This window comes from Egretta garzetta, unplaced genomic scaffold, assembly GCF_000687185.1.
Source record: "Egretta garzetta isolate BGI_Z169 unplaced genomic scaffold, ASM68718v1 scaffold135, whole genome shotgun sequence".
Taxonomy (NCBI): domain Eukaryota; kingdom Metazoa; phylum Chordata; class Aves; order Pelecaniformes; family Ardeidae; genus Egretta; species Egretta garzetta.
In genome coordinates, this window is record NW_009259594.1 from 90,336 (window position 1) to 104,129 (window position 13,794).

Here is a 13,794-nt window from a genome sequence, read left to right on the forward strand (position 1 = left end):
CTGAATTGGGTGACACTGCTGTATAACCTCTGGAAAATCATTTAACTCTCCCAGGCTTTCGCCCCCCTTTTGTTCGAGTCCCTCTTTAACAAATCTGTAAGACAGGAACAGTGTCGCTAGACTCGGTCATTGCCCTGATTTACTGGGTCCCTAATTTTGGCTGGAACTGCTACTGTAATGCAGATAAGCGAAAGAAAAATGTTACGTTTTGAAGTTGTGACTTCTGGGGAGATGAATGCACACTGTGCATTCCCCTGCAGAGCTGGGATCCTGCAGTGACGCGGGACTTACTGCTGCATGTCTTTTCTTCAGGCAAGTCTGATTTTGGAAGTGGGGTTACGTTACTGGGAGCGGGGAGGGAATAATTCTGCAATAAACAGAAAGACAGCCACCGTAAAGGTTTTGGTCATGTCCTTGGGTGAAACACACATAAAAGCAAATGGAGGCATTGCAGAGGTGCACTATGTCCCTGCAACCCTACAGTCATTGGGAAAATAATGAGGCTGAGGAACAAGGAAAATGTTTGGAGTTGAGGGGGAATAAATCACTGAACTGGAATCTGAAATGTTAGGCTCTTCTAGTCAACATACCACTCCAGCGTCCCCAGCCTCCATCAGATGCCCGGCATGCCATACCAGGCTGAATTCGACCATATGTTTGTAGCTAAGCTATGAAATCCATTTGTCAAGTCCTGGGAGTTTTTGGCAAGTTGTCCTGTACTGTATGTGTGGTCTGCTACACTAAAACAGGCACGCAGACCATTGCAGTGGGTATGTCTATAGGATCCCGAGGCAACACAGCCGACGATTTCCCTGCCCTGACTTTTAGTGCTCTGTAATAATGAATGGCGATAGAGAGGACTCAAGGCAAAGATGTTTCGGCACAGTTGCTAGGCTTAAAGCCTGCTGAAGTCTGCTGGAACGAGCTACAAATATGTATCTGAGCTCCACGCCAACTGTGTAAACTCAGAAGCTGCCTGCTTCATTCAGGGACTTTATACCCACCAGCGAGCCTGGAGCCTGTGAGACTAGAGGCAAGTCAGTGGCTGGCAAGAGTCACATTTTCCTTGTGAAAGGGGATGTGGAAGATGTTAGGACAGCGCAGGGGCGGATGATGGATAGGAAATGATTTCTTGGGTCTTGTGAAAGGAAACACATAATCCAGAGTTACGGGCCCTCATTAATCAGGTGGAGGAGTCACGAGGTGCCAAATCTCGCAAGAACAGCCGGAGGACTTGGAGTAATTCGTAAGCTCTTCCTAACTGAACCCTTGGCATGACATTTGCCCAAATTCTAGATCCCAATTCAAATATCACCACCTTGGCCTATGAACAGTAGTTGCCTGGTGGCTCCGATTCAAGCTGATTCACAACAAAAGATAAATCTTTCTGCTCCTAAAAGGGAGCAAAAAGCTGCCGAGAAATTCTTTAACTCCTCTGCCTTGTGCAATCTTGGGCCAGTAATTTTTACAGGAAGAAGAGGTCAGTCCCATTTCTTCACCTTCTGAACCCACAATCCCTCTTCCCTGACGTGCAGGTTGCCACAGGCAGTCCTGCCACCATATTTTTCAATACAGCAAACAGTGCAGAAAGGAGGCAGAATTGTCAGAAAGAGTTTAAAGTTTTTGATATATAGCATGAAGATGTCAGTTTAACAGAGATTACCAGGCTGCACGACAGGAAAAAGCCAGGATCTCTCAGCCTAGCAAGATCATCTCATCATCAGAAGGGACTTCAGCTCATGAAGGTCAGCAGGTACCATAGAACCTTTTCCATGGTGAAAACAGGACCCATGAAACTACTGTTACATGGAGAAGTGCTGTGATTTGCCCCCCAAGTGGCAGCGCAAAGCCAGCTCTAAGGCTGTGTGCTGACACCTTTGGTCCCCCAGCAACCCAGCTACCCCTTCCGCTGGGGTCTTGGAGACTCTCTTCAGTTCTTCTAAGACATATAAACTCTAATAGCCCAAACCTTGACAGCCTGCACATCCAGGGCTAGACTGAGTCCTCATGAATGCCGAACTATCTCATTTCAGCCAAGGATGGCAGAAGACACAGGTGCTCAGCGCTCCTCACCCTCCAACCCCAACTGCATATCCAACCTTCAGGCTCCAGGGGATGAATCAAACTCCTCTGTGAAAGAAACACCCTGGCCAAAACAGCCACAACTTCTCCCAGGTAACTTGGAAGACATCCATGTTTCAAATCTGCCCACTAAACCAGCCAGAAAATCATAACTGTGCCTCCAGGAAGGATTTATCCACATCATGTAAAATGTATTTCCACACTTTCGGGGAAAGCAGCAGATGAGATATAAAGGAAGTTTTACAAGGTATACGCCACTCTCCAGGCTGTGCTCTGATAGAACACCACCTCGGAGCAGAAATCCACTTATTTACAGATGGCTCCTAGCGCTATACTGTAGCGGGTGTTTCCCACCTCCCACTCGTTATATTTACATGCTCAGTTTCAAACTCCTGCTGATCCAGGCTGAGGTCGTGAGATGCTCTGGGGAGGAGCAGCGGCCGTTTCCCTGCACTTGCCCCAGCAGAGCGAGGGGGACGGGCAGCGCCAGGCTGGCCCTTTGCCGGGGACAGCCCAGCATCATCCCCGCCCGTTTGCACCCAGGTACTCACCTAAGAGCTGCACACCACGGGTGAGTCCATAGACATCGATCAAAGCCCAGAGGGGCTCTGCCGTCCTCACCCCGCTGAAGAAGAGCATCGCAGCGGAGTCATTCACCCGATAGAAAACCCGTCCCTTCTTGTCCACCCAGAAGGCTATGATGTTTCCCTCGTTTGCAAACTCTTCTGGCAGAGCCTTGGCCCAAAAACCACTTTGGGAAACCAAGTCAGGGCATGCATACTTCGGCAGAGTGTCAGGGTTAATCCTCGATGGATCCTTGGAAGTAAACCCAAGTCGAAGAGCCCCACTCCAGCAACACTGCTTTTTAGTGATCTGCAAAGATAACAACAGCAATAACAGCGTTTGGCGCTTGAACATCTACTTACACACTACAGGCTCTACACCATCGAGCACCAACAGCCACCGTGCAGATGAGCCCACTAGATTTAGGAAACATTTTACCCACCAAACACTGCTGTAGCTTTTTCAGCTGCAAGCAGCATTGCCACACATTTAGGATACAAAGCACATATAAAAAAAAAAAAATCGAATTAAATGTATGCGGAGAGGTGAAATGTAATTACAGCTGCATGATGACTCACTTCTATTTCTAGGGTAATTCCTTTTGGCCTAAGAATCATCCTCTCACAAAATGTGCCCAAACTGGCCATTAAGAGCTTTTATCTCAGAACCTGCAGCAGCAGAGCTCTTCTCCCGTAGTGCTCGGATGATGGGGTCTCTCATGACCTGAGGGAAAAGTACTGGCTCCAGAATCACAGTCACCACCATAGGGTTTTCTGGGTTTCCCAGCCAAGTAAAAGGCAGTCTTAGCCCTGTTTAGCTTGTCAGATTGGATGAAATCACAGCCTTACAGCAGAGAACTTGTGTGTGGGAAAGCACAATTTAAAGTATTTAACTACATTAAATACACAATTCAGAGGCAATGATAGATGGTGTCTTGTGATTGGGGAAAACCTATTTATTTCAGCTGCGAGTGGTGGTTTTCAAGATACATTGTGCACATCTACACCTCGCTGTTTGGTATGCGGGTACTCAGTGTGCCTGGGGTCAGGAACATCTGCTATAGTTTTGGGGATGGTGCAGGTGTCATATCCACCCTTCTGCACCTGAGAGACAGCAGAACAAAGGATCACAGATGCCTCCAGAGGCATCAGCTTCTTCTCACACGCACTAAGCCCCGGACTGAAGGAGATACGAGGGGAGCAGGCAGCAGGTCCTAAACACGTGCAGCACATCCACACCGCCACACAGTTACAAGGTCTCTCTCTTCCCATGGAAGCAGGGAGTCTTCCAGGGTCAGCATGGTCCCCAGATGGAGACGATGCCCTTAAGGAATTTTTTCTCTCGTTTTGTTGTTGGAGTATGAGCCTGCTGGGAGTTGTTCCTCTCAAAGGGATTTAGCCTGTCAGCATCCAGACTATGAAATGAAAGGCCTAAGGATGCTGGATCCAATCCCGATGTGGGGCCACGACAGTCCCCGCCTGCCATTTGACACACAACTGGTGTTTCTGTTCATGTACTGAACCTGCAGCAAACATGAGAGCGCTTGAGATAGCCCTCTTCCATCAAAGCCTTGGCAGCCTCAAGCAATTTCACTCTTGGCTGCAGGACAAGAGCAGAAACATGGGGAGGTACCACCTACCAGATGTCACACAAAACTTGCTACCATACTGTAGTTTCTTGCTGTGCCAAAGGGGTAATAGCTCGGATAAGTGGCAATGCCAGACTGAACTGTCCAGGACTGCATGACTTTGTCCTCAAGAGCCTGGCAGCAGCCCCTCATATCCCAGCTTGGAAGCACAGGATGTTCACCAAGGGATTCTCCAAGACTTTTCCTTTGGAATTCTGAATTCCCTTCTAATCACATTTGTAAATACTGCATTTTTGTTCCACGTGTTCCTCTCCAAGGCAAATTTGGAACATGTGCCCTTGGGGGCACAACGATCTCACAACAAGGACATTGTTCAAAGCCTAGAGATTTTTGGTTTATAATTAAAGTATCAGAGAAAATAACTCAGAACTTCAGAAAAGAGTTGTCAACAGACAGTTCCTCAGTTAAGTGAGTGCTGCTCTTTATCCCTACTCAGTCCAGCCAAGCACCTAAACTGTTTACATTAAACACTTGAGCACTGACCCAGGAACCATGGGAAGCTCCTGCTTGCGGGATGGACACTGGGGTGGCACTAAAAAGGACTGAAGCAGATTTGCTATTTTATATGCCTGTCCAGGACAGGATGGGATCATTCATGTTCCCAGGGGAAGGGAACGGATAGGGCATGCATGTGACAAAATGGGGAATATACGCACACTCCGAGAAGCAGCCTGAATTATTTATTGCAGCAAATTTACTGCAAGCCCTAAAAGCTTCTGGGTCTGAGATAAATATGGCCTCATTGTTATTTGTACAATTTACTCTTTCACAGTCTCTTGCCAATACTTCACAGCAATCGCAGGCCACATGAAATAAATATTCATATGGTAATCGAGGCTGCACATGTTCCATGTATTAATCAGCACCTATAAACAGTTCTCAATACAGTCTGACCACAGGCAAACTAATATCCAAATTAAAATCTAGTACAAAGCCTGCCAAGAATTAGACACAGCTGGACAAAGGGTACACAGCTTTGCTAAAAAAGGCAATGGTTAATGATGGACCAAATTCTCTCTTCAGCAGCCACTGCTAGCAGAAAAGCTTGGGAGGTCCACGGGGTACCAGAAGGGGAGGAAAAGATACAGCCTACATCCAAACTGCTAAGCCATGGCTGCTTCCACAAATTCAGGCTCCTGCTCTTTACTGCCCCATGCCCTGTGTCACCTATGCCAACCTCCCTCCACTCCCAAGCAGTGCCCGGAATTACCTGGAAGGAACCTGGGACATATCTCAGTGGCAAAGAAAGAGGAAATCTGGCTGCTTGATGGCATTCCCAAAGCGGCAAAGAAATCTCAGAATAAAACCCAAGATACAACGTCTAATAAACAGAATGAAATCTCCTGACTTCTTTCCTCTCGTTTCCAAAGGGAGTTTAGACTTCACAGGACATTCATGGTTGGGTTCATGGTTAGTCTTTAGCTGGTAAGAAGGTTTAAAATGCCATTTTCCACAGGCGCACACAATAACAAGGCAACTGCAGGATGGACTTATCAGAAAAGAAAAGATGTTTTCACATTTCCATCCATCCCTAGAGTACAAATTCTGGTAAAGCCTGTTGATTACTCCCAGGAGACCTTCCCATTGGACTCAGCAGGAGCTCAGCTCGTAAATCCCTTGTGCAGATTTGCATGCGTGTTCTTCACATATGTTATGCAAGCTAAAATCCTAAAATATACAGTGATAAACAAGTGTGAATTTCCAGAGATAGCTACATAGTTTCGGAATGAGGAAGAAATAACCCAGAACCTTTGCCTAAACCACTAAACCCACTCAAATCTTTGATGGTGTTTTCAAAAACGAAATGCTGCTTTCATCTCCTCCCAAATCATTTTTCGCAGTTGTTTGTCCAAACTGCTGGCCAACGTGGAAAAAAAAATCCCATTAGGCAATGTGAGGGAGCCCTGCTGGGTTTCTAGCCTGGATGGAAGCAGTAAGAGCTCCTCCACAGGAAACATAACCAACCTGTAGGAGGGATTTTCTGCCTCTGGGCCTGTGCCTGAAATCACTGAAATCTCTCTATATTTTCAAAAGGAGGCAAATTCCTTGTTTCTTGCTCCTTTGCTGGCTGTAAGGGAAGAGGCAGGGAAGGCTGATATGTTGCTGTAGGTCCCAGAATGCTGGGACCTCTAGCAATGGCCAACAGCGGGATGATTCAGACTCAGTAGCTGTATGCAGCTAAACCTCCTGGAAAACTCCTTGTGCGTAAATGAAGGATTTGCAGGCAGATCTTTCACGTGTGCCACCAACTAAAGTCTGCCGAAGATGATGACCTACTTTGTGCCAATGAAATGCACAGAATTGGCTAAGAACAGAAAAACGCAGTCCCACAAACTAGAAGGCATAAAGATTGGAAAACACCTGTGGACGAAGCACAAAGGATCCCAAGCTCCTTCAAGGTGCTGAGAGCCTAAAACGTGCTTCAGTTCCTAAGGGGACCACTGAATTTCTTCATCAGGAAGCAGCGCCCGGTGCACGTGGAGGCACACTGCCTTAGGGGAGCTGAACTTCCCACGCCAGCTGCAGCGCAAGGGCTACCAACGCCATCCTCCTGGCCACCGCAGACACAAAGGAAGTGAAATCGGCCTCTGCCAGCGAGAAAAATGTGATGCTTGCAATGTTCTCTCCTCTGACCTTAATGCTGTCAGGCGACTGATTCAACAAAGCAGTCAGCAGACCGCCAGAAAGGTCCTTTTTGTAGACTGTGACCGCACTGACTGCTCCTTTCATCCTCTCAGCAAAACCCTTTTAATCGTCCCTGCCAAGCACACGAGCAAGCACCTTCACTTCCAGGTCCTTTTCACCTCTTCTCTGTTGGCCATGGAGAGGCTGACTTTCACCTCCATGAGACCAGCCCTCACTGCTGCCTTGTTTACAGGAAGAAAAGAGCTCATTTTGGAACTGAACATTAAGCCCTCAGCCTGCCCAGTAGAACTCCTTTTCAGGATGCATGCAAAGCCTAGAGGACACGTTGGCTAGAGAGATACTGAGGCTGCTGCCTTTCGGACTGACCAGTACAGCCCTTTTTTGTTGCTGTATTCCAAGCAGTCTCAACTTAATCTGTTGTTCCTTGTCTAACATCCAGATAAGCTCTTTTGGAACATGGATTTCCCTTTTCTTCACAGTTTCTTCAGCGGTCTGTACTGATGGCTCCAAGAACTATGATGGCAAAAGCAGAAGGACTAACAGAAATGGCAGGTCTTTAAGGGCAAGATCTGACTACTGGACTTTTCAAGGAAGGGCTATAGATCGGGTGCAAGCACCAAAGCCTGGTGCACCCCAACGTTCATTCACAGCAGCTCACGTGGCAATAAAGGAAGGTATCATTTACTCACCTTAAGTCTGACTTGTTCATAAATAATGATGGGCCTGTTGCTGAAGGTAATGGCATTGCAGAAGCTAGCCTGGCGCTTCACTGCTTTCTGTGTCGTGTCCATGATGATCTGGGACCCCTTCGTGTGGGGATGGAAAAGCAGAGGGCTGATGGACAGAGCTCCACACTGCGGGATGGGGAGACAGTGCTTCTGCTTGTGGTGGCATCGGTGGGAGGAAGCCGAAAATGACCCACCTATGGAATCTGAAAGCAGAACAGGGAAACAAGGTTTTCAAATCTGCTGTGAGTAATAAGTAAAAAACTTTCAATGCAAAAAAAAAAAAAGCAGGCATACTTCAGAGGTAACTATAGATCAAAATAAAAGTTAGTCAAATCCCCACTCGGTAAATCACTATGGGTTTCTAGAGCATCTTGGACAATCAAAGGCCGCAAGGATACAGAAGGATGCCATCTAGACAGTCTGACAGTACAGAGCACAACATGGAGAACGCAGCTCAGCACTGAAAACACAGGCCATTTTGAGGCTGCGCATCAGAAGAGAAGGCAAGAATTGCTTCCAGAACTGGAGAAAAGCACATGTGAAGTTGCTTCATCAAAGCTGTCACATTTAGGGAAAATCTTCCACTTCCAGAGGACTCCCACACAACTTGACCATTTCTTTCACTCCTCCTCTGCAACAGCAACTCCATCCATCCTTGCCTCCGTGTGTCCCATCCAACCTCGCTAAGTGCCAGCTCAGACGCGTATGTTGCTAATTTATGCTCTTGCACCACTCAGCAGTAACCCACCTGGATTCCTCCACCACCCACCATCCATTCTCCTCTCTCCTCCACTGACAGGAGCCTCAGCTGAGGTCCCACTTGTCACGAAGGCACTGATCAGCACGTGATGATTACGGGGAGGAAAGCAAAGAGGGATAAAGGCTGTGAAGCAGGGAGGAGATTATGTCCTTCTCTAACCAAGGCCCTACACAAAGAGTCAATGCACGATCAACACAGTCACGACAGCAGCTTTGCTCGTGAATGAATGGGTGCGTGAGCTTCTTTTCAACAGGGTGCCTGCAGCAGTTCAAGCACGAAACAACCATCACCCAGAACACAAGTCATCTATCTCCCTTTCCCTGTGTGCACATACACGCTACATCATGCACATATGTTTGGGGGGAGATACTTGTAGATTTGGAAACAGAGTATCAACAGAATAAAGGATTATTCTGCAATAGACTCAGGGATGCAACAAAAGCAAATATGACCTTAAGAACGTGCCAGTTTGTGCTGTAGAGATGCATGACTAAACAGTATGGTTAAAAACTGTATTCCTCAGACATGCAAACTATAGAAACTAAACATATACATTCTCTGTGCAAATTAATTGCTGACAGTTATGTCTTTATATAGCTACTATAAACTAAGGTTTACACCTCTAATGTAACTCCTGGCTTTGTAATAAAAAGCCTGGACCCTATTCCTCCCAGCCTTTGTGGTAGTTTTAGCTTGTAGCTACATGAAGTTGTAATGGCACATCATCAGGGCGAGCTTGAATAACTGCCAGCAGAACTGAAAATCCTGGAGGAGAAATAAGGTGCAGAGTACCAAGAAAAAGTAGAGGTTCACCTGAGCAGGCAGGTCGGAGAGGGAAATCTTCCAGAGGAATAGACGGCATGGAAGGGGGAGCTTGCCACAGGGAAGTTCAGGATGCAGGAGCTCAGGTGAGCCTTTTCCCTTTGGGCACTCTACCAACCCAGGGCAGTGCACCCTGCCTCTCCCCACAGCCCCGGCTGGGTGGTCAGAAGACAACAGGAGCTGCAGCAGCCCCACAGAGAGAACTCTCTGAGGTTACCTTCAAAGACCTGTTTAATTACAGGCTGTCTTATGCCCCAAAGAACAGCAGGTTGAATCCCTTCCAGTATCACTAGCTTTTTTCTCTACCACCACCCCTCTGGAACCCTGTTAAGCCCTCAGCTTTAGCGATATGATTTAGCTGATGAGTTCCTCAGGCTTAATGGTGTTTTGCAAAGAAATATTTCCTATATCCCTGCAAACATGATGCTGTTCACCACCACAAATGGTTATGAGGCAGAGCCAGCACAAGTGGCCGACTTAACCTTGCTCCACTCCATCTCTCCGGGTGGGCCATGCTGGTCTGTAGGGACAAGACTGTTGACAGACAATCAAAGCAAACCACCCCAGCCTCTCTTTTGGCAGAATTTTTTCAGGCCACTGGATTTCCTCATTGCTTATCTCTTAGCTGTCTCTCTGTTTCTGCTATATCCCCTTTTTATAGGTAGACTAACTAAAAATGAACACCTAGTATAGAAACTTCTATTCCTAAATTTTTCAGCTTCTCTAAAATATGTACGAAGTCACGGTCATTTCTGAAACAAGACGCATATCAAGGGATATAATCGGTTGTTTGAGATAATTTGAAGTCAAGGGAACCACAGAAAAATACGAAAAACTCTTTTTCTGGTCATTTCCAGTCTTGTTTTTTTCAACATCTTTTTGGTAGTTTCTAGGGGTACATATATGTGGAAGAGAAGCAGCTACCAGTGAATATACATTAAATTCATGCCATCTTTCCACCCAGATCTGGATTTTGTAGCTCAAACCTTTTGCTAGCAGTCACTCACCAGAACAAACCCGTGCAGCACAAAGGCACACCCTTTTTAACCTGTTTGCATATCCCAGTGCTCTAATTTTACCGGATAAGTTGGCTGTGATAATAGCTGCCGCACCTCTCCATAGGACTCAGCGCCCTTTTAAAATGCAACATTGGGAGTCACCAAAACTGCCCACAGCTTTCAAAGCAGGCTCTGGTAACACCACCGCCTCTGTCCGGAGCATCTGCTGGAGCAGCATTAGGGAGCCACAGGGTCCTGCCTGACCCCACAGGAAGGATGTTAGAGGAATGCTTGTTTGCTGTAACGGGCACCGCTATGTGAGGAGGTCAAACCCATGCCAGACCCGTGCCTGCAGGACGAGTGTCCCCCATGCAGACAGCAGAAACGCAGGGCAACCATGTTCTATGGGAATGGGAGAAACCACCCCAGGATCAGCTTCCCCAGGCGGATAATGCAAATGGGGAGGAGACCCCCTTCTTTTTCTCAAATGCTCTTACACAGCAATGACTCCTGCATGATGAACTTGCTTGGGTAAGGACCAGAAAAGGTCTTCATTTTTAAACAGTGCAACTACTTAATAATGGGGGGTTGCACCTTACAAATACTTGGAGAAGTTACAAAGCAATGGGTCAAATGCAAAAGCCTTTGCTCAACTTCTTCATGTCCACTCCAAAAGGAGGAGACACCATGCAACTTCAGATTGCAACACGAGCACCTAAGATTGGACTTAGACAAGGAAAGAGGCACCTTAGCAACACAAGCTGCTGAGATAAATTGCTGTCCTTGCTTGGCCAGATAAAAATAAAATAAATCATCTGCTTGAAATTTTTGTTCTCTCTGGGCTGGACCTGGACTCCAGCCTTCTCCCATCTCCTTGTTTAAACTACTATACATTTTGACATCCTCAGCCTTTGCCACCAGCAATACTGGTACAATACAGCTGGGGCCTTTGCAGTAAGTTTCAAATTCTTTTTCTTTATGTAAAAGAATTGAGTGAAAACTCACAAACCCAGAGTTTCTGTGGGCAAAATAAGCAAAAGTGCTCCTGATTTCACAGCAACCATGCAAGACTCCATTAACTGAGAGTCTGTCCCAGACTCCTCCTCTCCCTCAACCTGACTTATCAGTCACCTACAAAGGCAATGTGAAGTAATTGCTTGAAATAAAAATTGCGAACAAATAAGTATTTGAAAGAAGGTTGATATCTGAGAGCGTGTCCAAGGGCACTGCAGGTTTCCCACTCCACAACATAACACAACTTCCCCCTGACAAGTGGGAGTTATAACAACATGCCAGGACTATGCAAACTGGTATCTCGTGACAAAAGTCACGGGAGCAAAATCACACCTGTTTGAAAACAGCCTCTGTGTTAAAGGGCTGCAAATCTACAGAAGCACCAGGCACCCCCACATGGCTTTCCAGGTTCCACATTGGGGGTCACAAAGAACAGCATCTGCTCACTCTTAGGGTTTTAAAGAATGGATAGACTTCAGTCATCAATTCATGCCCAGTAATAGATGCTGGTTGAACCATTTCATACGGTATTGGGTTTGAACCCTGAACACAGCCTGCCCCTAATACCAAGAGAGCAGTGAGAGTGGTAATGTACCACTTGCTCCCCGAGCCACAAGGACGTGGGATGGATCCTCTGAAACCTTTGGTAAGCCAAGGTGGAGGAGACGTTACATGAACTGCAGCATGAAGCACTCTGGGCCGCTCTGCCTTCAGAGCCCCACTCCTAAGCGCATCCTTTGGGCACACATCTCCCTCCACACGCGTGAGATGTCTCTGGCCTCCTGGATCACAAGGCCTGAGGAGCATCCACACAGTATATAAAAGGCAGCACTGGATGTTCTCAGCTTAAGAAAATGCATTCCAAAGCCTGTTAGGGGTTTTCACTAGAAGCGTTCATGCTCTGCAAACATTAGGCATAATCTTAAAGGCTTGGGATTTCTTAAATGCTGCAAGAAATGACTGGATTTAATTTTTTTTAAATACATTTTTTCCAGTTGAAAAAATCTCGATAGGCGCCTATCAGAATACTGTCAAAACTCATTTCAGACTGAAAACTAACTGCAAGGTATTTAAGATAAACTCCTTGGAGCACGTGAAATAAGTGGCATTCAGAACTGAAAGAAAGAGAGAAGACAACTTCAAAACAGAGCCCAGGGACTGGCACACAAGTGGGAACAACAAATCCCTGTCCACCTGGAGAGGAGGAGAGAAGAGGTCTGGGGTTGGGGACGGAGGTACCTGTCCTGCAGGTTAAGGACAGTGAAAAGAGTGGACAGGGCAAAACACCACACTATGAAAGGAGAATGGACAGGGTAAAACACCACTCTATGAAAGGAGAAAAGGTTTTCAAAATTATTACATCATCAAAGGAGGCTGACAGAGAGTGCTTCATCTGGCAGGGGGCCTTACTGTATATGCATTTAAAAGGAAGGATCCCGAGAAGGAAGAAAAGGAAACCACATGCAGGCATGGAGAACACAAGGTGAGCCCTGCCCCAGGGATGCACACATGGTGTGGTAGAAAAGCCCAGCCCTGGAAGAGTACCTGCACAGCCTTTCCAAAGCTGGATGGCTGACAGCAGCACAGGCAGAAAAAAACCAACTATGAGGTGAATGCCCATAAACCTTACTGCTTTTTGGGGTGTTCCCATACTTTGGGGAACTATGGCAGTGAAATACAGCGTAACTAGTTACACCGATCCTTCGCATTTGCTATTGAAGTTCAAAAGGAGAAAACCACAATGAATTCATTGTGGTAGGCTTTGCAAATGGATTCTTAAAAGCACACTTCAAGATACAGGTTACTAAAAATAAATATTAGCTTAATGCCAGTCGAAACTGAAAAGGGATTGCAAACCTTGTTTTCTCACATGCAGCCCGACCCAAGGCATGGACACAGAATAGAGGGAACCGCAAATCAGTGCAAATGAAAAACAAGGGTTTCTTCGTTGCCTTTAAAAACGTTTGCTGTTCTTGAAGGAATTAAGTAATCACGTATCTCCAGTCTGTACCCAGCTCTCCCCGTGCCCGTTACATTGATAACAACCCCATCAGACTGCGGTCACCGCCGTGAGCTACCCATCTCGGCATTATAGGACGACCAGGGATCAAAGCTTTGCTCTTCCACAAAGACAGACTATGGCTTTGCAGGTGTTGGGCATTCAATGATAGAAATGCAAAAGGTTAATCCTGGAGCATTAAATCCAGAACACCTGAAAATATGGAGCATCTTGGGTTAAACTTTAGTGAGTTAGTGACATATCTGCAACGTGGATCTGCGCCAGCAGGTCAGATCGAGCACTCCCATCCAAGACTCCAAAACAAATCAAAGCCAAAACGTAACTTATTTTCATCTGTGCTATTTTAGCAGTGACGAGATGTATCAAGAGAGTAGGTTTGCACATAGTGTAACATTTTCCATTTAAATCGCAAACTCCAAGACAAGAGGCAGGTGCAGACAGACCGCATGCACATGAAAGGAGATGATACCAGTCACGGCCGGGCTTGGAGCTGTGCTTTTTTTTTTTTTTTT

The 13,794-nt window shown here is 46.5% G+C and overlaps 1 protein-coding gene across 1 annotated transcript in view; it reads right to left on the reverse strand.

The window, feature by feature from the left end:
* NEURL1 (neuralized E3 ubiquitin protein ligase 1) overlaps nt 1–13,794 on the reverse strand; it is a 185,395-nt gene that overhangs the window by 57,943 nt on the left and 113,658 nt on the right. The window contains exons 2-3 of the mRNA XM_009638092.2: nt 7,630–7,871; nt 2,634–2,955 (exon numbers count right to left, since the gene is read on the reverse strand). Coding sequence (XP_009636387.1) covers nt 2,634–2,955; nt 7,630–7,871 — 564 coding nt within the window. The remainder of the gene's footprint in view (nt 1–2,633; nt 2,956–7,629; nt 7,872–13,794) is intronic.